The sequence below is a fragment of the Triticum aestivum genome, chromosome 4D, assembly GCF_018294505.1.
Source record: "Triticum aestivum cultivar Chinese Spring chromosome 4D, IWGSC CS RefSeq v2.1, whole genome shotgun sequence".
NCBI lineage: Eukaryota > Viridiplantae > Streptophyta > Magnoliopsida > Poales > Poaceae > Triticum > Triticum aestivum.
This window is the reverse complement of record NC_057805.1, coordinates 8782224-8803497: the sequence shown is the minus strand read 5'-3', so window position 1 is coordinate 8803497 and position 21274 is coordinate 8782224. Positions and strand designations below refer to the sequence as shown.

Below are 21274 nucleotides of genomic sequence, written 5' to 3'. Positions count from 1 at the left end.
GTGGCGTGAGTAGTGAAACTATTTCACATTGTTTTAACTGAAGGCCAAACTCGTAACTCAAATATTTTACTTCTGCGATAATATCGTAGAAACTTTTATTTTTGTTACGATGATTCTCCACTTCACTCTGAAATTCTTTGAACTTTTCAAATGTTTCAGACTTGTGTTTCATCAAGTAGATATACCCATATCTGCTCAAATCATCTGTGAAAGTCAGAAAATAACGATACCCGTCGCGAGCCTCAACACTCATCGGACCACATACATCAGTATGTATTATTTCCAACAAGTCTGTTGCTCGCTCCATTGTTCCGGAGAACGGAGTCTTAGTCATCTTGCCCATGAGGCATGGTTCGCAAGCATCAAGTGATTCATAATCAAGTGATTCCAAAAGTCCATTCGCATGGAGTTTCTTCATGCGCTTTACACCAATATGACCTAAACGGCAGTGCCACAAATAAGTTGCACTATCATTATCAACTCTGCATCTTTTGGCTTCAACATTATGAATATGTGTATCACCACGATTGAGATCCAACAAACAATTTTCATTGGGTGTATGACCATAGAAGGTTTTATTCATGTAAACAGAACAACAATATTCTCTAGCTTACATGAATAATCGTATTGCAATAAACATGATTCAATCATATTCACGCTCAACGTAAACACTAAATAACATTTATTTTTAGGTTCAACACTAATCCCGAAAGTATAGGGAGTGTGCGATGATGATCATATCAATCTTGGAACCACTTCCAATACACATCGTCACTTCACCCTTAACTAGTCTTTGTTCATTCTGCAACTCCCGTTTCGAGTTACTACTCTCAGCAACTGAACCAGTATCAAATACCGAGGGGTTGCTATAAACACTAGTAAAGTACACATCAATAACATGTATATCAAATATAGCTTTGTTCACTTTGCCATCCTTCTTATCCACCAAATACTTGGGGTAGTTCCGCTTCCAGTGACCAGTCCCTTTGCAGTAGAAGCACTCAGTTTCAGGCTTAGGTCCAGAGTTGGGCTTTTTCACTTGAGCACCAACTTGCTTGCCGTTCTTCTTGAAGTTCCCTTTTCTTCCCTTTGTCCCTTTACTTAAAACTAGTGGTCTTGTTAACCATCAACACTTGATGCTCTTTCTTGATTTCTACCTTCGTCAATTTCAGCATCGCGAAGAGCTCGGGAATTACTTTCGTCATCCCTTGCATATTATAGTTCATCACGAAGTTCTAGTAACTTGGTGATAGTGACTAGAGAATTCTGTCAATTACTATCTTATCTGGAAGATTAACTCCCACTTGATTCAAGCAATTGTAGTACCCAGACAATCTGAGCACATGCTCACTGATTGAGCTATTCTCCTGCATCTTGTAGGAAAAGTACTGTCAGAGGTCTCATACCTCTCGACACGGGCATGAGTATGAAATACCTATTTCAACTCTTGGAACATCTTATATGCTCCGTGGCGTTCAAAACTTTTTTGAAGTCCCGGTTCTAAGCCGTAAAGCATGGTGCACTAAACTATCAAGTAGTCATCATACCGAGCTTTGCCAAATGTTCATAACGTCTGCATATGCTCCTGCAATAGGTCTGTCACCTAGCGGTGCATCAAAGACATAATTCTTCTGTGCAGCAATGAGGATAATCCTCAAATCACGGATCCAATCCGCATCATTGCTACAAACATCTTTCAACTTAGTTTCTCTAGGAACATATCAAAATAAAACAGGGAGCAACAACGCGAGCTATTGATCTACAACATAGTTATGCAAATACTATCAGGACTAAGTTCATGATAAATTAAAGTTCAATTAATCATATTACTTAAGAACTCCCACTTAGATAGACATCCCTCTAATCATCTGAGTGATCACGTGATCCATATCAACTAAACCATGCCTGATCATCACGTGAGATGGAGTAGTTTCAATGGTGAACATCACTATGTTGATCATATCTACTATATGATTCACGCTCGACCTTTCGGTCTCAGTGTTCCGAGGCCATATCTGCATATGCTAGGCTCGTCAAGTTTAACATGAGTATTCCGCGTGTGCAACTGTTTTGCACCCGTTGTATTTGAACGTAGAGCTTATCACACCCGATCATCACGTGGTGTCTCAGCACGAAGAACTTTCGCAACAGTGCATACTCAGGGTGAACACTTATACCTTGAAATTTAGTGAGAGATCATCTTATAATTCTACCGTCGAACTAAGCAAAATAAGATGTATAAAAGATAAACATCACATGCAATCAAAATATGTGACATGATATGGCCATCATCATCTTGTGCCTTTGATCTCCATCTCCAAAGCATCGTCATGATTTCCATCGTCACCGGCATGACACCATGATCTCCATCATCTTGATCTATATCAATGTGTCGTCACATGGTCGTCTCGCCAATTATTGCTCTTGCAACTATTGCTATCTCATAGCGATAAAGTAAAGCAATTATTTGGCGCTTGCATCTTATGCAATAAAGAGACAACCATAAGGCTTCTGCCAGTTGCCGATAACTTCAACAAAACATGATCATCTTATACAACAACTTATAACTCATCACGTCTTGACCATATCATATCACAACATGCCCTGCAAAAACAAGTTAGACGTCCTCTACTTTGTTGTTGCAAGTTTTACATGGCTGCTACGGGCTGAGCAAGAACCGTTCTTACCTACGCATCAAAACCACAATGATAGTTCGTCAAGTTAGTGCTGTTTTAACCTTCACAAGGACCGGGCGTAGCCACACTTGGTTCAACTAAAGTTGGAGAAACTGACACCCGCCAGCCACCTGTGTGCAAAGCGCGTCGGTAGAACCAGTCTCGCGTAAGCGTACGCATAATGTCGGTCCGGGCCGCTTCATCCAACAATACCGCCGAACCAAAGTATGACATGCTGGTAAGCAGTATGACTTATATCGCCCACAACTCACTTGTGTTCTGCTCGTGCATATAACATCTACGCATAAAACCAGGCTCGGATGCCACTGTTGGGGAACGTAGTAATTTCAAAAAATGTCCTACGCACACACAGGATCATGGTGATGCATAGCAACGAGAGGGGAGAGTGTTGTCCACGTACCCTCGTAGACCGAAAGCGGAAGCATTAGCACAACGCGGTTGATGTAGTCGTACGTCTTCACGATCCGACCGATCAAGTACCGAACGCACAGCACCTCCGAGTTCAGCACACGTTCAGCTCGATGACGTCCCTCGAACTCCGATCCAGCCAAGCTTTGAGGGAGTGTTTCGTCAGCACGACGGTGTGGTGACGATGATGATGTTCTACCGACGCAGGGCTTCGCCTAAGCACCGCTACAATCTTATCGAGGTGGATTATGGTGGAGGGGGGCACCGCACACGGCTAAGAGATCAAGAGATCAATTGTTGTGTCTTCAGGGTGCCCCCTGCCCCCGTATATAAAGGAGCAAGGGAGGGAGAGGCGGCCGGCCAGGAGGAGGCGCGCCAGGAGGAGTCCTACTCCCACCGGGAGTAGGACTCCCTCCTTTCCTAGTTGGAGTAGAAGCGGGAAGGAGGAGGGAGAGAGGAAGGAAAGGGGGGCGCCCCCCCCCCTCCTTGTCCAAATCATACTAGAGGGGGAGGGGGCGCGCGGCCTGCTCTGGCCGCCCCTCCTTTTCTGCACTAAGGCCCATGTAGGCCCATTAAACCCCCGGGGGGATTCCGGTAACCCCCGGTACTCCGGTAAAATCCCGATTTCACCCGGAACACTTCCGATATCCAAATATAGGCTTACAATATATCAATCTTTATGTCTCGACCATTTCGAGACTCCTCGTCATGTCCTTGATCACATCCGGGACTCCGAACTATCTTCGGTACATCAAAACACATAAACTCATAATATAACCGTCATCAAACTTTAAGCGTGCGGACCCTACGGGTTCGAGAACTATGTAGACATGACCGAGACACGTCTTCGGTCAATAACCAATAGCGGAACCTGGATGCTCATATTGGCTCCCACATATTCTACGAAGATCTTTATCGGTTAGACCGCATAACAACATACGTTGTTCGCTTTGTCATCGGTATGTTACTTGCCCGAGATTCGATCGTCGGTATCTCAATACCTAGTTCAATCTCGTTACCGGCAAGTCTCTTTACTCATTCTGTAATACATCATTCCACAACTAACTCATTAGTTGCAATGCTTACAAGGCTTATAGTGATGTGCATTAACGAGTGGGCCCAGAGATACCTCTCCGACAATCGGAGTGACAAATCCTAATCTCGAAATACGCCAACCCAACAAGTACCTTCGAAAACACCTGTAGAGCACCTTTATAATCACCCAGTTACGTTGTGACGTTTGGTAGCACAAAAAGTGTTCCTCCGGTAAATGGGAGTTGCATAATCTCATAGTCATAGGAACATGTATAAGTCATGAAGAAAGCAATAGCAACATACTAAACGATCAAGTGCTAAGCTAACGGAATGGGTCAAGTCAATCACATCATTCTCCTAATGATGTGATCCCGTTAATCAAATGACAACTCATGTCCATGGCTAGAAAACTCAACCATCTTCGATTAACGAGCTAGTCAAGTAGAGGCATACTAGTGACACTATGTTTGTCTATGTATTCACACATGTACTAAGTTTCTGGTTAATACAATTCTAGAATGAATAATAAACATTTATCATGATATAAGGAAATAAATAATAACTTTATTATTGCCTCTAGGGCATATTTCCTTCAGAGGACCCGTACATGCCGCTGCAGTGCTGGAGGCAGGGCGGCGACGAGGGAAAATCATCCACGAGAAGGCGAGAGGATGCGGCACAACGCATTGGTGGGGATGCCGAGGGCAACGCTTCGAGTTGACGTGATTCCCACATCCTCCAACACGCGGGTAGTTCCTCTCCGGCGACAGCGACCGCGGCATGGCTGCTCCTGCCGTCGCTCTCTTGGACGTCCCCCTCGCCGTCGGCGATTAGGCCAGCGTCGCCGCTGTCCGCTCCTCCCTCTCTCTTATCTCTCCCCCCTCTCTCTTCCAAGGTTGGCGCACGGGACGGGAGGCATCCCTCACCTTGATCCAGAAGGTGCGCGGCAGCGGATGGAGAGGTGGTGGGGCGACGAGATCAGCCGGCGGCAGCGACGACTTTTCCTGGAGAGATGGGGTCGGGATCGGGAGCGAGTTGGGAGTTGGGGGGAGGCGGAGACGTGAGCGCGTGTTAGCGACGGTTTTTTTCTCTCTGTGTTCGGTCCGGAACGGGAGGAAGTGTGGGCTGGTTTTTGGGCCACGTCCAACGCAGGGTGGGCTGCTTTTTTTATGCGCGGGAGGAAGGCAGTGTCGATGGTACGTGGGAGTACTTGCCCTTGGTTTTTGGGCTTGCCGGCTGGATTTTGTGCACGCGTGTGGGACACCGTGCGATGGCTGTCGTATGAGGCGGGGGGATCGAACAAGGTGGTCGAACCATCACGACGTTCGATCCCCCTTTAATAGTAGAGATTTATGAGGCGGCTAGACTTCTCGTACAAGAAAAAGACTCCAAATCTAAATTAACCAAACTCAGATTATATATGTGGGCCTAAGACAATAGTTCGGTTTTTGAGATCCACAAGTCACAGACGAACTCAGACTTTTTTCAAGGGATGCGTTAAAGATTGACGCATCGGGATCATAGATAGAAGGGGGCCAAGAGAAAGGCCAGGGTTTGTGCAAACACCTCTACGGCTAATAGAGCCCTAAATCCACATGTGGATTACTCATCATTGTCCAACCTATCTACCATACATGTGACAGAACCTTGTTCTCGAAGCAGGCCGGCCGGCCCTTTAGTCTTGTGCCTCCAATTTGATCCTTGTAAGCACGTCGTCTACTGATGGCGAAGCTCCATTGAAGACTATGTCATTTCGGTGCTTCCACAACATCCAGAGCACTAGTGACATGTTGAACCCTTTTTGAGATCCACAAGCCACAGACGAACTCGGATTAAAATGATCCGAAAAGCAAAGTAAGAAATGTCATGTTGAACGCTTTTTCATTGGAGGTCATCTTAAGAGTTAATTCTCTCTTGCCAAAAAGGTGATGGCTGGCGGACATGAGTATACACGATGTCTCCTACCGGACGTCACTTTTTACTCGTGGTCAGGCCACATTATGTTGGGTGTAACTTTTGCATGCGATCTAGGATTGAGAGTATTCAAATGTCAAAATCGTTTTCCTCAACGAGAAGAAGATTTTCCATCTGATGTGATCTCTGGTGTGTAATCGGCCGAGCAACAACTTTCAGCACCCCTAGTACTATTTTGGCCCTCGGGGTGAACTCAGATTGAGATGGCCCAAACATTAAATTTGTCTCTCTTGCTGATACAGAGGTCTTTCACAGTGGACACTTATTAATTTGAGGCCATCTTAATTACATTTTCTGTCGTGATAAAATCTAGTGTCAACATATGCCCCTTATTTTTCTTGGCAAAGCTCGGATGCCAAAAAATAACTTGCATCAAGTTTGTTCTGAGGACGATGTTAACACTTCATTGGCCATTTTTATATGCTAAGGGCAATAAGTACATCTCAACCATCTTTACACTTAGGACGATAACCATGTACGGGCCATTTGGATTAGCAATAAAAGTGCAGCTAACCGAATCTATATGAATGTGGTAATACCCTCTCATGACGTAAGAAATTATATTGCAACTATGGATCAAAATAATAACATGGAGGAGAACCAATCATACCTGAGAATAAATTCCATATCATGGGCATCGGTGTGATAGTTGGAATACGAATGATGTGTGAACCTACAATTTTGATGTGTGGTGCAAATCTTTGGTTTGTTTGTTTATAATTTCCACTCTTTTTCTTCTTCACCTTTGCTGCATTTCTAGCAATGAAAGCTTGCACATTATTTTTATTTTGAGTACTTCCTTGAGAACACTGCTATGTTTCTCCTTTTCAACTCTTGTGCGGTAAGATTTTGCAATTTCTTCTTTTATAGATGCTCTTAAGTGGGCTTTTAAGTGGACATGGCGGGCGGCCCGTGTCCACTTGCAAGAGTGGATGATTCCAACGCCTCAAAAAAAAAGGTGGATTTTGCTATAAAAAAAGGTGGATGGTTCAAATATTTCTCGTATGTATATGGCCCTACCAAATACCAATGGACAAGCCTACTCGTGACTGGTGGTCTAGTCTTGTGTTGGGTGGATGGCAGCTGGAGGGAGAGTGTGTGTGCAACAAGGGGAAAAGGAACCACATGCAAAGTGGAGGAGCGACCCTGCCGCTGCACTGAACCGAAAAAATGCGTCATATTCTCGCCTCGCGAGTCGCAACGAGGGGATCAGCGAATGTTTTTGGTGTACTCCATTAATGTGACCGAGTAGATGGATAGATACGCTGCCTGACCGGGGATCCTGAAATCCTATCCTATGCCAATGCTGCCATTGCTACACTGCACACGTGGGTCACATCACAGTATCACACACGTACTACGTACGAACACAAGCCACTGGTGTGTGCACTGTGAAGATACAGTGGCCGGCGCTCCCTACCACGGATCGATCGACCGCATTTAGGGAACGGTGATACGCGGGGCCTGGCTGTTTACATTGCTTTGGGTTTTTAGCCGGCCTAGTCTTCTGTCCCGTAAGGGCATCTCCAGGCCGTAAACCGGACACCGGATTCTTGCCGGACAGGCAGACCAGTCCACGGACATGGATGTCGAAGCCGGTCACCCAATGCTATCCGTATACATTTTAAATTAATTTTAAATAAACTTGACGAATTACATGCAAAACCGATGATTTTTATTCAAACCAGGCGAAAACATCTATATTTCAGGCATATTTTAGCTACACTATACCGTGATGCGGTAAAAACTAGTCTACGGCTGACTGCGGCGGATCGCGACTCCCGTAACATGTCTTCCCTATATCCGGCAGCCCGCTCATCGGACTGTCGGATGCCCTGTAAGGATGAAAGCTTTTAAATTTGTGAACTCTTTTAAAATTCTGCAACACTGTTCAAAATTCACTAATATTTTTCAACTTTCTGAACTTTTTTAAAAAAATTCATGATTTTTTAATTCGCACAATTTTTTTTGAAATCCAAGATTCTAAATGCATGAACATCTTTTTGTTCAACGAACCCTTTCAAAAAAAAGCTAGTCGGTTTCTTATGAGGTTACAATGGAGCGACCGAAAAAGACTGAGCAAGCGAGCGGAGTAAGGCACCGGGCTAAACGACCGGCCGATGTGAGCGTTATAGAAGCAATTTCATAGTTTCAATATGAAATAAGAGCTCTTCAGGAACTCACACAATAATCACCGACTGACACTAATGTCAAAACATGTAAAGACAACACAATCACGTAGCGAACAACTCTACTCTCATTTCAGAACAAATGTAGTCTCCAACGGCATCCCAACACGATATTCAAATGAAAAAACACCTCCAAAACACAATTAAAATTCAAACCAACATAGATAAAACCAAAATGAAATAAACAAGTGCAATGACCTATCAGAGAAGAAGAACGACGCGACAAAGTGAGCGTTAGAGCATCTACAACTGGACCCCCATACCCCCCCCCCCCAATGCCGGCACGGGTTGCCCGCACATTGACAGGACTCAAAAACCGCACCCAATCGGGCGCCCTAAATCCAGCCCAAACACCTGGACTGATCGGCAACCCCCGTATCCAGCCCAAATCTGGGGCGAATATGGGGACGACCGTACGCGCTAGGGCATACCCGCCACATCGGATCCGGCCCACGCTGGCACACCTGACCCCACATAAAATGAACCCTATCTACACCCGCGGCCGAAACCCTAGCCGCATTCCACTCCTCTACCATCAAGTCCACTCCACCCTGCCACCCATACTCCCTCCGGCGATCTACGGCCTTCTCCGGTATGGCTGGCAGCGGATTTGACTCATACACCTCTAGATCTGTCGACCCCGAGCTCATCCCACACTGCCCCGAGGAGGAGATGATTGTACGGCTTGCGCTCCGCCGCTCCTGGGAGGAGGCTGCCTAATGGCAGCGCTTGGAGTCCCTCCATCGAGAATCCATTGCGTCCGCCCAAATGGTGCATGGATACGTCGTGAGGTGTGTCGCCGGTGCCTCACTAGAGGCGGTGTCGTCCGTCTGGCGTCCGAACACGTTGGCAGACATATAACCCCTCCGTTGGCGCGCCGAGGCGGATGTGGACGCATGTGTGTCGTTCGGCGCAAATATGGCGTGACGCTCGCGGGCGCGGGAGACGGTGGCAACCCTCGCGACGGTGGATGTTGGCGAGGCGGAGTCGCATTCTCCGTCGCCCCGTATGGTGCACCAGTCCAGGTGCCGCAACCGCGTCGTGGTGGACATCGCCGGCTCCTCCCATGACAGATCCATCATCGATCTCACGTCTGAGGCCTAGTTCTTTGATAGCCCCCCCCCCCCCGGTCGCCCCCGTCTCGGGCGGCTCGGGCGGCTCCGCAAACCCTAGCCGCCAGGGTCACCACCACCTCCCTCCCTTCCCTCCGCCACCGCCGGAGGACGCCGCCGGGCTAAGCCCGGGGGCCAACGGCGGTGGCGGAGGCTCTCCTCCCTGGATCGCGTCGGAGGGGGTGGGGCGGGACCTCCACGCGCGTGACGGCGCGGCGACGATCTGATCCATGGTGGCGCGACGGCGTGCTCTGGGCGGAGGCCTTGGGCGGCGGCGCGGTTGCCTGGTGGCGAGCCGGCGGCGGCGGCGTGAAGAGGGCGTCGTGGAGGTCCGGGCTGGCCAGATCAGGATCCCGGGGCGGCGGCCCTGGACGGCGGCGGCGGGTGAAGCTCGGGCTTACTGCGGCGGCATGGCGTGATGCAGTCCATATCCAAAGCGGATCTGCGTCGGCGATCTCGTGGTTTTGCCACGGATTGGTTCCGATCAGAGACGGTGATGAGCGTGCGGGATTCCAACTCGGCGGCTCTTGCGGTTTGGCGAGGTGGGCTGGGAGTCCTCCTCCCAGGCTCCAGTGGTGGCGCATTCAGGCAGTGACCGGTGTGCTAGGGCTCCTACGGTGGCACTGCTGTCACGGTTGGTCGCCAGATCTAGGCGGCTAGATCTGGGGCTTTGAAGGCGGTCGAGACAGTGCACAGGTTGTCGGGTGGATTTCTTGGGACGGATCCGAGTGAAAACTTGGTCTTCGACCGGAGCCGATGATGACGATGCCCTTATCATCGTTTCCTTCATGAAGGCATCATCGAGGTACAAATCCCAAACCCACCCAATACCTCCGGGGAAAACCCTAGATCAGTTGATCGGATGACGGCGGCATTCATGTGTCCTTACCCCCTTGGGGCGGCATTCTTGGAGATGCACTCGGGCTCGAGGGACCAGCAGATGGCTTCTTCGATGGAGCGGTGTTTCTTTCTACATATTCATGGCGGCGGCTCTCGGCGGCATGGAGCAGCGGAGGCTTGGCGTCAGATGTGTGGTGATGGACACGCGTAGGAGGTCGACGCTGTCTGGTGTCGTGGTGGCGTCGGCGGCAGCTAGACCGGGCAAGGTTGATGCAACAGTAGAGCCCTGAAGATGGATTGGTGGCAAGTGGCTGCGGCGGCCTCATACCGGGCAGGCGTCCTGGTTGAGGAACACGCCAGACTGGTGGGTGCCCATACCTGGCAGGCGTCCTGGTTGGGACCTCAGGTCTTAGATGTTAGGTCTGGCTGCGATGTCTGTTTGGTATTAGGCCCAGGCTATCAGCGCCCCTTCATCAATTGGATAGGTGAAGCGACAGTTGTTGCTTAGATGGTGGCTTTAGTCTTACTGTTGTATGACTTTGTAAGGTTTTGTGAGAATAATTAATAAAGTGGCCGCATGCATCGCCCAGATGCAGAGGCCGGGGGTCATCCTCCTTTTCTAAAAAAAAAACCGATCTCACGTCACCCGGCACCGTGAAGGTTACGGACTCCGACAACAAAGAGTAGGGCATGGAAGACGGCGGCGCCTTGAGTCCCACGAGCCGGCCGTGTCCCATGTCCTATTCTACCGCGCCAGCAACCGGACCAACACTCTGGGGGGGCGCAGCCAGCCGTCAAACATGGGCACAGCTGAGTCGGGCGAGCTCCGCTTAGATTAGGTTTTACGCTGCACGTAATAATATGGACTTGGCGATTTAGAAATGGTGTTCGCGGCTATGGAATCAACTTTGTGTTGTGTTGCCCAGTCATTGTACGGCCATCCGTGGACGTTTTAAGGGTCGAATTTAGGCAATTACAGTTGTAGATGCTGTCAAGCCTTTATTAAGTGCCTAGTATCTCTCGGCGCGCCCGACTTCATCAGTCAAAACAGAGAATGAACAGAAATCGTATGCCGCGCGTGCGTGTTTCTGTTGCAGGTTGCAGGAGGCTATGCTTAGCACGGCACGTTTGGATAGTCTCCCGGCCCCTTTTCCACTGGTTCCTTACTTCCTTTTCAGTTATAATAATAATTACCTCGCCGCAGGTACAGTACTTACGGGGACCGGCGTCACGTACTCACGTACGTGATCGAGTATCGTACATGGGCCGGCTGGCGCGGGCAGGCATGTACGTAGTAGTATTTGCGTACCTACAGTACAGCGCCATCAATGCCGTCATTGGGTTCTTCATGTGCCAAGCAACGCTCCTCTCGCTCTCTCTGTGGCTCTCTTCCTATCTTTACGGTGGAACTGTAGCGTACTCTCCGTGGGTATCAATTCCCACAGCGCCGTGGTTAATCACTACTCCCCGTATCTTAGCCCGCTGCAGCCTGCAGGCCATGCATCATCTAGCTGCTCAGCTCTACGGCCGGTGGGTCACGGTCTCTGTCTCGTTCGAGTAAATACCCTCGGCGTACGTACACCCTTTTTTCTTTTCTTTTGCCTTTCGGAAAGTAGGTAGCTAGCTAGGTAGACAGCTCGGCAAACACGTCCAAATCGTACTGCGGTACGTATTTTGGGCAATAATTCGACGAGTGATGCGAGGCAGGGCAGAGGCCGCCTCATTTCAGTCCGGGTTTATTACTACGTGTGCATGCCACGCTTGTCGTGGATAGTACTGTACTACCTTGACAGGCAGGCCCCAGCCGGGGGAACAGTACCGTACCGGCCGTCCACCGTAGTTTGCTCTAAATGCGGCACGCTGCCATGCCATGCTCCCTCCCACGGGGTCGCGACGGAATCGTGTCTGCGGTCTGCCCGTCCGCACGGGATTGCACTACACTACACCGCACGAACAGCGCGTACACTGCCGCGTCGACCACGACGACGGCGAGCTCGCGTCTCGCCGTGTGACCCGTTTTGCAGCGGAGATGCTGCCATCAATCTCGGGCGCAAAAACGAGGATGTACCCAGGCAGGCATCGGAGGAGGAGATCGGTGTCCTCCACTGTCAGTGTCATGTAACATCCCAGTACATGTTCGGTACAAGTTTTCAGGAAACCTTGTGAGTTTCTGCAGGACATCGATCCTCTCCTACAAACGCATGCACCCGGCATTCGTATCAGCAGTTCAAACGAACTAATAATATTCGCGGCATCCCTGTCTATTCACATGCAGTACAACATTACGCTATTATACATACATATATTGTTTCTTCTTCCCCTCATCACAAAAAAACTGGCGTGCGTAAACCCTAGCAAGCAATGTGTTATTGTTCCTCAACATGTACGTCGGTTTCGTCGTATATCTCCTCCTGCGCGCCACACACACAAAAAAAAACACAGTTAACATAGTACTGCAAAAAACAGTCTATACATGCTTGAGCTTAAACCAACCATGGTCTACGCCACATTGATTAACAGGATTTTTTTTGCGGGTAATTGATTTAACAGGTTTGGTACAACGATCATCAGTCAAGTACAGATTTGACAAGGAGAACAACACCATTATGAGCGCGGATTTGAAATGTCACTTATCCTGTATATCATCCTTTGCAACAGGTGCACGTCGCATGCGTTGGACAAGGTAAAAACGACGAGCTCTTTGCGAGAACTAACCTGCAGCAGTTCTTCAATGACATCCTCCATGGTTATGATACCGACGGCTTCTTCATCCTCGCTCAGCGTGGGCAACGGCTCTTCGTGCACTTGGAGAACGTCCGACTGGTCTTTGGACCATTTCCCCCTCCTGCTTCCCGTGTTGGAGTTGAGGGTGTTGGGGTAGCTCTTCCACCTCCGCAGCGGGGTGAGACTCTTCGCAACCTTCTCACCCTGCTTCTCATCGATGGCGATGGCGACCTCTGTTTTTTGACACCAAAAGGAAGGACAACAAAGAGAAACTGAGGAAAACTGGACGGCAGCAGTTTACATATGCGTGCGTGCGACGTGCAAGTTCGGAAGAACCACGGACTCCTTGGAGCTGCTCACCAAGAGATCCACCATCGATGCTGGGCTGCTTAGCTGGGTAGCTTGGAATGTTTTGCTTTATGACAACCGCCATGTGGCTGTGGCCCTTCTGGAATTCGTTTAGGATGTCATACAGGGGCATGTCTTCTGAAACGCTGAATTGTTTAACAAGGTGCAGAGATGTAAGCTGTACATACAAATACTTGGTACACAACTCCAGAATTTCCAATGAACAAAAATACACGTCCTTCTGTTCATGTATTCCACTTCACTCATTTCATTGAGAATTTTCTATTCATGTTGTCCACACGTGTTAAGAAATATGATCATGACTGTAACATGACAAGGACAACAAAACTCATCTACAACTCTATTATAGACCATCTCTGTTAATTCTGAATCCACCTTAAAGTGTTACTTAACAGAAGGAGAAAACGAGTTCACTTGAGCAGATATATGAAGCAAGTATGAGATCATTTTGTTTGTATTTTGACTTATATAGATCAGCCAGTGAAAGCCCTTTGTATTTAAATTACAGACCAGCGATTCACGGCCATTAATAGTTGCATATAACGGGAGTTACTCAACTATATTAAACAGCATAAATATATACATAAAATTTTGGACTATACCGTACCGAGGAATTTTGCGGATGGTTACGCTCTTTATGGGAATTTCATCATCAGGGTTAATGGATAATAAATTCTTCACCTGAAAATATATAGCAAGATGTAGATGAGTACAATACAATTGCCCACATGAAAGGTTACCAGTTACATTATTTGTATATAAAATAATACAAAATAAAAATCAAAATTTATACCCACATTATAACTATATCTATATTACATGCATAATTTACAGAACATATTGATCAGATAGACAAGATAAATACAGCAAAAGCACCACATCTTGTAAAAGGTGCAAACAGAAGTGTCAGTAGTACTGTCTGGTTTAAAGTATATTTACAACTTTACATGTCCGTACCTCATATAAATTAAAAGTTGAACTACTGTTAATGACTAATAACAAAACAGTGCGGTATCACTATATGATGGTCAAGGATAGCACGCAAATTTAATGCCTTCTTTCACAGAGCATGCCACTTGTGCACCTTAAGTCCTTAATACGCAGTCACCTCTCTTGCAGATAATATGCAATCCTAGTTCAAATGCAGGTACACGGATACAAAAGCCTCCACTCTGATCGGACTCTAAACTTGAGTCATACAAGTGTCAAACTACTCTACCCAGGGCTGGCAACCCCAGTGCCCACCAATTTCCTGCCTTTTACCTACAGAATAACTCGTCGATATCTATCTGGCCAGAAACTAAAGATCCTGGTCGATTTTGTGAATCCTGTTCTGCTCAAATATCATTGTCCAACAAGGCACAAACTGGTAGGTGCTAATTCTGAGGAAATAGAAAATACTAAAACCTTTCATCCAAATAAAAAACTGTGACAAAATTGCATATCAATTCAAAAGCAGAATATAGAATTACCAATATCAATCCAATAATGTTTGTATCCTTTTCATAATAAACTGGCACTCTGCTATGACCTTTCTCAATGACCTCTTGCATTAGTTTTCTGCACACAAGAGAACACAAATGATTGGACTATGTGCTAAACAGAACATCATGCACTTTAACAAAAGAGAAACATGCATAACTGTAGCCAATGTTTAATCGAATTCTTGTTCAATAAGACAATCCAGTACCTGTCGAGCTTTGCATTTATATCAATGACAAACGTATCACAAAGAGGTGTCATAGCATCTTTAGCTTTCTTTTCACTGAGCTCAAGAGCTCCAGCTATTATAGTTGTTTCATCGTGGGTTAACTCTCCACCTTTACCAGCCTGTTTAGTAATAAGATAAGTCGGAATTAAAAACTAGCAATGCAGGCTAAAGAGGATAAAGTGGCATGCCTGGTGAATAAAATAAATGGTGACAAGGATTATTTAGGGTGTGTTCAGTGACAAATATACTAGCTTGCAAAAGCAAAAAAAAATATTAAGATGCATCAAGCTAAAGGGGCAGCCCGGTGCACGTAGCTCCCGCTTGCACAGGGTCCGGGGAAGGGTCCGACCACTTGTATCGCCTGTTGATCTTCCATGTGACGAAGCAGCATGTATCCTCGGTTATTTGGTGACCAGATTGTCATGAATCAAGTTCGTTCTGCTAATAAATCTCAGACCAATCCAGAGAGTAAACGTGTAGACCAGAAGATCACCATGGTTTGGAACCTCTGGTTGGGATAATGGATTACACATGTTTTTCTAGCTACAATCGCATGATGTATCATCCAAACTAGCATCTAGAACCCACATGCCAAGTTCTGTGAAATCCATCCCTATCAGTATTTATAGCTACTTGTGATATCCTACCACAGACCAACCACCGTCTGCACATCAAAGATATTCAGACTTCACAGGTCACTAACATATTCTCTGTTTCATGCGCAATTTTTTTTGGCGGAGTATATCACTATGGTCCGAAAATGCTTACAGTATTTAAGGAATGTGGATTCCATTTAAGAAGATATAGAAACTGCTATCATGAAGGTGTCCAAAATTGCATTTACTAGGCAGACACTACATAATGTGTGTGACCCTATATCATGTTTCCTGGATAGACGGTGAGCAGGAAGAGAGAAGTGGGCCTCAATATCTACTTACATAGAGAAATAAATACCTTACAACTGTCTAAGATCGACGCGGTCTCACGGTATTTCAATTTGAAAGATTAGATAATCCAGTTCTGTTACCTCATTTCCATGCAGTGTCACAAGTGTTTTTAGCTCAGCCCTACGGAAAAGTGCCGCTTTACCGTGACCAAGCACATGGTCCAGCAGCTGAAACAGAAAGGGCAAAAGTTCAAATCATGCATGTTCAATAACTCGTCCTGTAGATAATCGCATCGAGTCTAGGAGCATAGTAGTACCTTGGCGATCGGATATGCAACAGGGAAACAGATCCAAACAAGAACTCGGACTAACGGAGCAACCGAGGCACCAATTGCCAGCCCATACCGTGAGCAGATAGATTGTGGTATGATCTGTTTACACCAAATTATTAGCATAGCATACCCAGCAGCTGCGCATGACAAGTAAAGTTTTAACCACTCACCTCGCCGAACAGTAGGATCAATGTCACAGAGATCAAAACCGCACCCCAAGCAGTCACCAGGCTATCAAGGAAGATTGGCAGTGCCTAATATGCATCAAGAAGTTTGTTATCAGCTTACTTGACTTATATAGAGGGGGTGGCTTGAACATCATGAAGAGTACCTCCATGGCAGCAGCGTTGCAGATCAGAAGAGTGCATAGCAGAAGGTGCTGGTTTTTCACCACAGGCAATATCTTAGCTGCAAACAGAATGTTGTTATTAGCACCTAAGACATGACATTAGATGTTTCTGTTTGCATTTCAAACATGTGTCTCGTTAAGAACAATGTAGTGGGCGTGTTTCGCATTTCAATCAACTAAAGAAATAAGCCTAGAATTCATCATCAGTCTCCAATTATATCAGGGTTCAGTAATCACCCGGCGTAACGACAAAAAACCAAGATTATAAGAAGACCAGAGTATTTTTTTCCCCTAACTTGTGCTAACAGCGCCATCTCACATAATTTTCCATTTTCCTCCCTTGTACTGTGGCAGTGCTATGCTACGACCTCTCACTTTCCGAAAGAACAAGCCAGCGCACCGAGCGTACCATATGTCACCATCTCTATCTACTTGAACAGGACGCGAACAAACTAACGAGGTGACCAAGCCTCCCGATGAACAGCATGAATTCATCGAAGAAGACAAGAAAGAAAGAAAAGAAAAGGAAAGCACTCCTACAAGTTCCGGGACTTCCGGTCCACCCCCGACCACCGCTCCACGCCCCCCAACATTCACCATCTGATTTTGATTTCTCGGCGGGGCCGACGCCTGCAAGCTGTTCGGCGAAATGGCAAGCCGGCCCGGGCAGCAGAAACAGAGCAAACCCCAAACTGAAATAGTACTACCACCAAATCGGGCGCGGGGAAGCAGAGCGCGCGAAGGAATGGGGGCGGGGGCGGGAGGGGGAATGGCGCCGTCACCTGCGTACTTGCGGTCCTTGTCGGTGCCGGACTTGGCGAGGACCTCGAGGTCGACGAGGCTGAGGGACATGAGGCCGAGGGTGAGCCCGGACATGAGCCCCGCGAAGAGCACCAGCACCACGATGATGGCGATGTGCTCGAAGAAGGCCCCCCCGCAGCAGCGGTACTCCACCGCCATCCGCCGCCGACGAGCTTCCTTCCTTCCTTCCTTCCCCGCCACGCCTCTCCCCCTCCCCGAAGTTATTGAGCTCTGTTTTTTCTCCCTTTTTTTTTCCCAGGGAGGAGGGAGCCGTTCCGCTATTTGGACTGGGCGTGCGATGTGTGTGCAGAAGAAAGACGAGTGAGGCGACGCGTCACGCGACGGGGTGGCCGTGGCCCGAGGGGGTGGGGACGCGTGTCGGCATGACATGTGGGCCAGTAGGGGGGTCTTGGGTGGCCCCTGGCTGGCGGTTGGGCGGGCCCGCCGGGCAGCGAGCGGGAGTGTGCCTGCGGAAATTGCTGGAAGCACCTCCGTGGACCAGTTTGTTTACGGGCTGTCGGCGTGTGCCGGTGCTTCCGTGGGACGGGTCCATGGACAGCCTGCCCAACTCGTTCCATGCTTCCAACCATGATCTTTCTTTCTTTGGGAAAAGTTCATCAAAAATACAGGGCGTGTTAAATAGTACAAAAAATGCATTGGTGTTTTTGGATCACTGAACAACGTCGTTGGAACGAGCCCTGACTCTGTCGATGATAGTCGAAAAGTCTTCGTACACGTGCCCCTAAAGACCAGCGCTCTAAAGCCGCGGTTGCCGTCGTCGGACCCTTAATTCAATCTGAAGAGCTTGGCGCCATCTTATCGTCGCGAACACACCATGAGAAACCTTAACCTTTTTGACCCGAAGGGGCGGAATCTCCGTCTAGTTTGTCCCAATGGACGGGTCAACGAAAATCTCCGCCAAATCTCCACCTAATCTGTCCCAATGAACGAACTCAAAGAGCATCGGAGCCCCAAAAGCTGACTCAAAAATGAAATACCGACATCCGACCGAGCGCCACCCTACGAGGACTAAAACCCTATAACATACCTATTAGACGGAGCCGAGGCTATTTCCATCGTTGACACCATCCGCTAGAACGGCAGGTGGGGGAAGATGAATCCACATTACCGCAAAAAAAAAGAGACGTATCCATCTCGCAACCATTATCTGAGGCCATAGACACGTGCTATCTATATCTACTACTTCCTCCGTCCCATAATATAAAAGCATTTTTGACGCTAATCGCTCTTATATTATGGGACGGGACTCTTTTATATCATGGGACGAAGGTAGGTAGGCAGGCAGGCATGCTTAGCCTAGCAAATTTGATATCATACTTTTTATATTGTCAAACTTGTTACAAGAGCCACAAATTTGATCTGGTACTTTTTATATTGTCAAACTTGCTACCCCGAGCCACCGAAAGCAAAGGAAGGCATTGGCAACCACGAGAATGACGGCCGACGGAAGTAGGAGCATAATATAGAAACAAGGATAATAATAAAGCTATACTAAAAGAAGAACGTGTGGTGTGCTGCACATGTGACAAAATATAAGCTGGCCTATGGACCGGCTCCACGACGTCGGCACATTGCTTGCATGCTGGGCGCGTGTGCGTGATTCCAGGCATGGTGCCGCGCACGTCTGCCGTGGCGAGACTACTACGTGATGGATCCACCGTAAGTGGCCGGTGCTCGGCATCTGATGCCACAGCTACGACCTCCGAGGCCGCACCGCGCTAGTAGCATCGTGGGCTGTTTCCCTTTTGGTAGAACCAACCGTGCGCGCCCGACATCTCCATGACTAGGATGTACGCTCGTACCTAACATCGACGCCCCACATAAAACAAATTACGTTGGCAGAAAGCAAAACCATGAAAGATTGAAGCTATGGCAAGGCAAACGAAGAGAGAAAAAACTGCAAGACAATCCAAACATTGGTCGACGAATTACAGCAATGACCATCCACGCTAGCCATCGTTTGACATCGCAAGGACAACAAGAAATATTCTCTAGCAGCAACACCTAAGGAACGACCCTCGAGCGTTGCCGTTGTCAGATTCAACCACCAAAAACCATATTCTGGGTTTTCACTTTGAATATCAGATCCGAGCAATGTAATGACGCAAAACCACCGTATAACCGGTTGGAAATATGCCCTATGTGCAATAATAAAATATTATTTATTTCCATGTTCATAATTAATATTTATATTTCTGTGGTATAATTGCAATGATTCTTGAATCTCACTGACGCATCGCCACCGGAGGACGTCGGCCCAGCCAGAAACGCCACCGCCGCTGCTGCACATCCATACCCCCCCCTCCCCCGCCGCCGCCTCCTCAAGCCGTCAATCGTAGATTGCATCTCACCACTAAAGGCTATGTGAGCAGAGACCTTCCCGCCACCACCTTCATCGACCAGTGACTAGACTTAGCCCAGTAACTAGTCTCTAGCAACGAGCTATAATAGGTTGTGTCTGTGTTAAAACAACCGTTTGGCTGCGATATGCACCTGGGAGGTTGTAAACTTATGCTCCTTGGATCACCCTGATCGAGACTGATTAATAGAATGTCTTTCATCCCGCAAAAAAACTAGTATCTAGCAACGACAAGAGGAGTAGGAAGGCGGCCGTGGCTGCTGAGAAGGGAGAACGGGGCGGCGCCTGTTAGGAAGCTATTATTTAACACGTTATGTCTTGATCTAAGAAAAGTTTTGTATAACTTCGGGTAATTTGTTAGTGTCATGTCACTACAAACTGTGTTCATCAATTCACTAGGAATGTGAAAGACACGTAATCGAGGTTAGGAGTCTCAAGGGTGATTGTATTATAGACTTCAACTTAGTATGAGAGAAACTATTCTTTCCATGGGTGAAATGCATGGGTTGGCTTCATTAATATTAAATCTTCGTGACTTTGATACATGTGTTCTTAGGTGCATATGTGTGTGCGTGTGCATGCACGCATTTGCGTTATACTCATTGCTGGAAAAACTATGGTTGTAGACCATGGAATTTTCTATGAACTGAGTTTATGATTCGTATGTTTTCCCTATAATGTAGTGAAATTCATGGATTTCCCAAGGTGCAATGAAGTCATGCTACATACATATGCAATGACATACAATTCACATGCTTCTTCAATTCAGCATTTATGAAACCTAGTGAATCAAATAGACCATTTTGAACGAATCTAATTGACCTTTATTTGAATAGGAATTAAAGAAGCAAATATAGTAAATACTCTATCCAGATCACAAATAAGTGATGCTTCCGACAAACTTCCATCCATGTCCTTTTAAAATGGACTACTAATACTATTTTAATTTATTATATTTTAAAATTTGAAACAATGTGTATATGTTTGTCTTGAAAAATTGTCTTCAAAATATATAAATTCTAGTTTGTTATATAGATGTACTATGGTAAAACTAATTATCAAAGTTTCATGCCAAATATCGTACCAAATAACGTGGTTTAAGAAACCGGCTTCTAATTAAGCTTACTAAAAACCAGCGTTTTATACATCTGCATACAAAAATACGAACTTGCAGATAGCAGTTGAAAATAGGTCATGTCAATTTTTCTTGTAACCACATAATATGCCAAGTTGCTGTAAAAATACCTTTGTATGCTTATTATTGTAGTTTTAGACATTGTTTTATCTTTTCAACAAGGAACAAAAATACTTCTAGTAAAAAAAACCCGAACCTCCAAAAATCCACCTTGATGATTGAAGAACCGATGAATATTTGCCGAAAGAATGCATCACACTTCATATATAAATTTAAGGTGTACTTGATAGATCAAAACCAATTGTCGAGACGATAAACTAAAGCAATGTGAGG

General features: G+C 46.8%; 1 protein-coding gene across 1 annotated transcript; it reads right to left on the bottom strand.

Annotated features, from left to right (window-relative positions):
- Positions 1-12329: 12329 nt before the first annotated feature.
- On the bottom strand, positions 12330-17716 carry LOC123095667 (DUF21 domain-containing protein At2g14520). Its single transcript, XM_044517208.1, has 11 exons — positions 17408-17716; positions 16608-16684; positions 16447-16530; positions 16262-16375; positions 16086-16172; positions 15038-15177; positions 14820-14907; positions 13955-14028; positions 13339-13472; positions 12970-13211; positions 12330-12665 (listed from the first exon to the last, which is right to left on the bottom strand). The coding sequence occupies exons 1-11, from the start codon at positions 17583-17585 to the stop codon at positions 12621-12623; spliced, it is 1263 nt and encodes a 420-aa protein (XP_044373143.1). The 5' UTR covers positions 17586-17716; the 3' UTR covers positions 12330-12620.
- Between the last annotated feature and the right edge of the window lie 3558 nt (positions 17717-21274).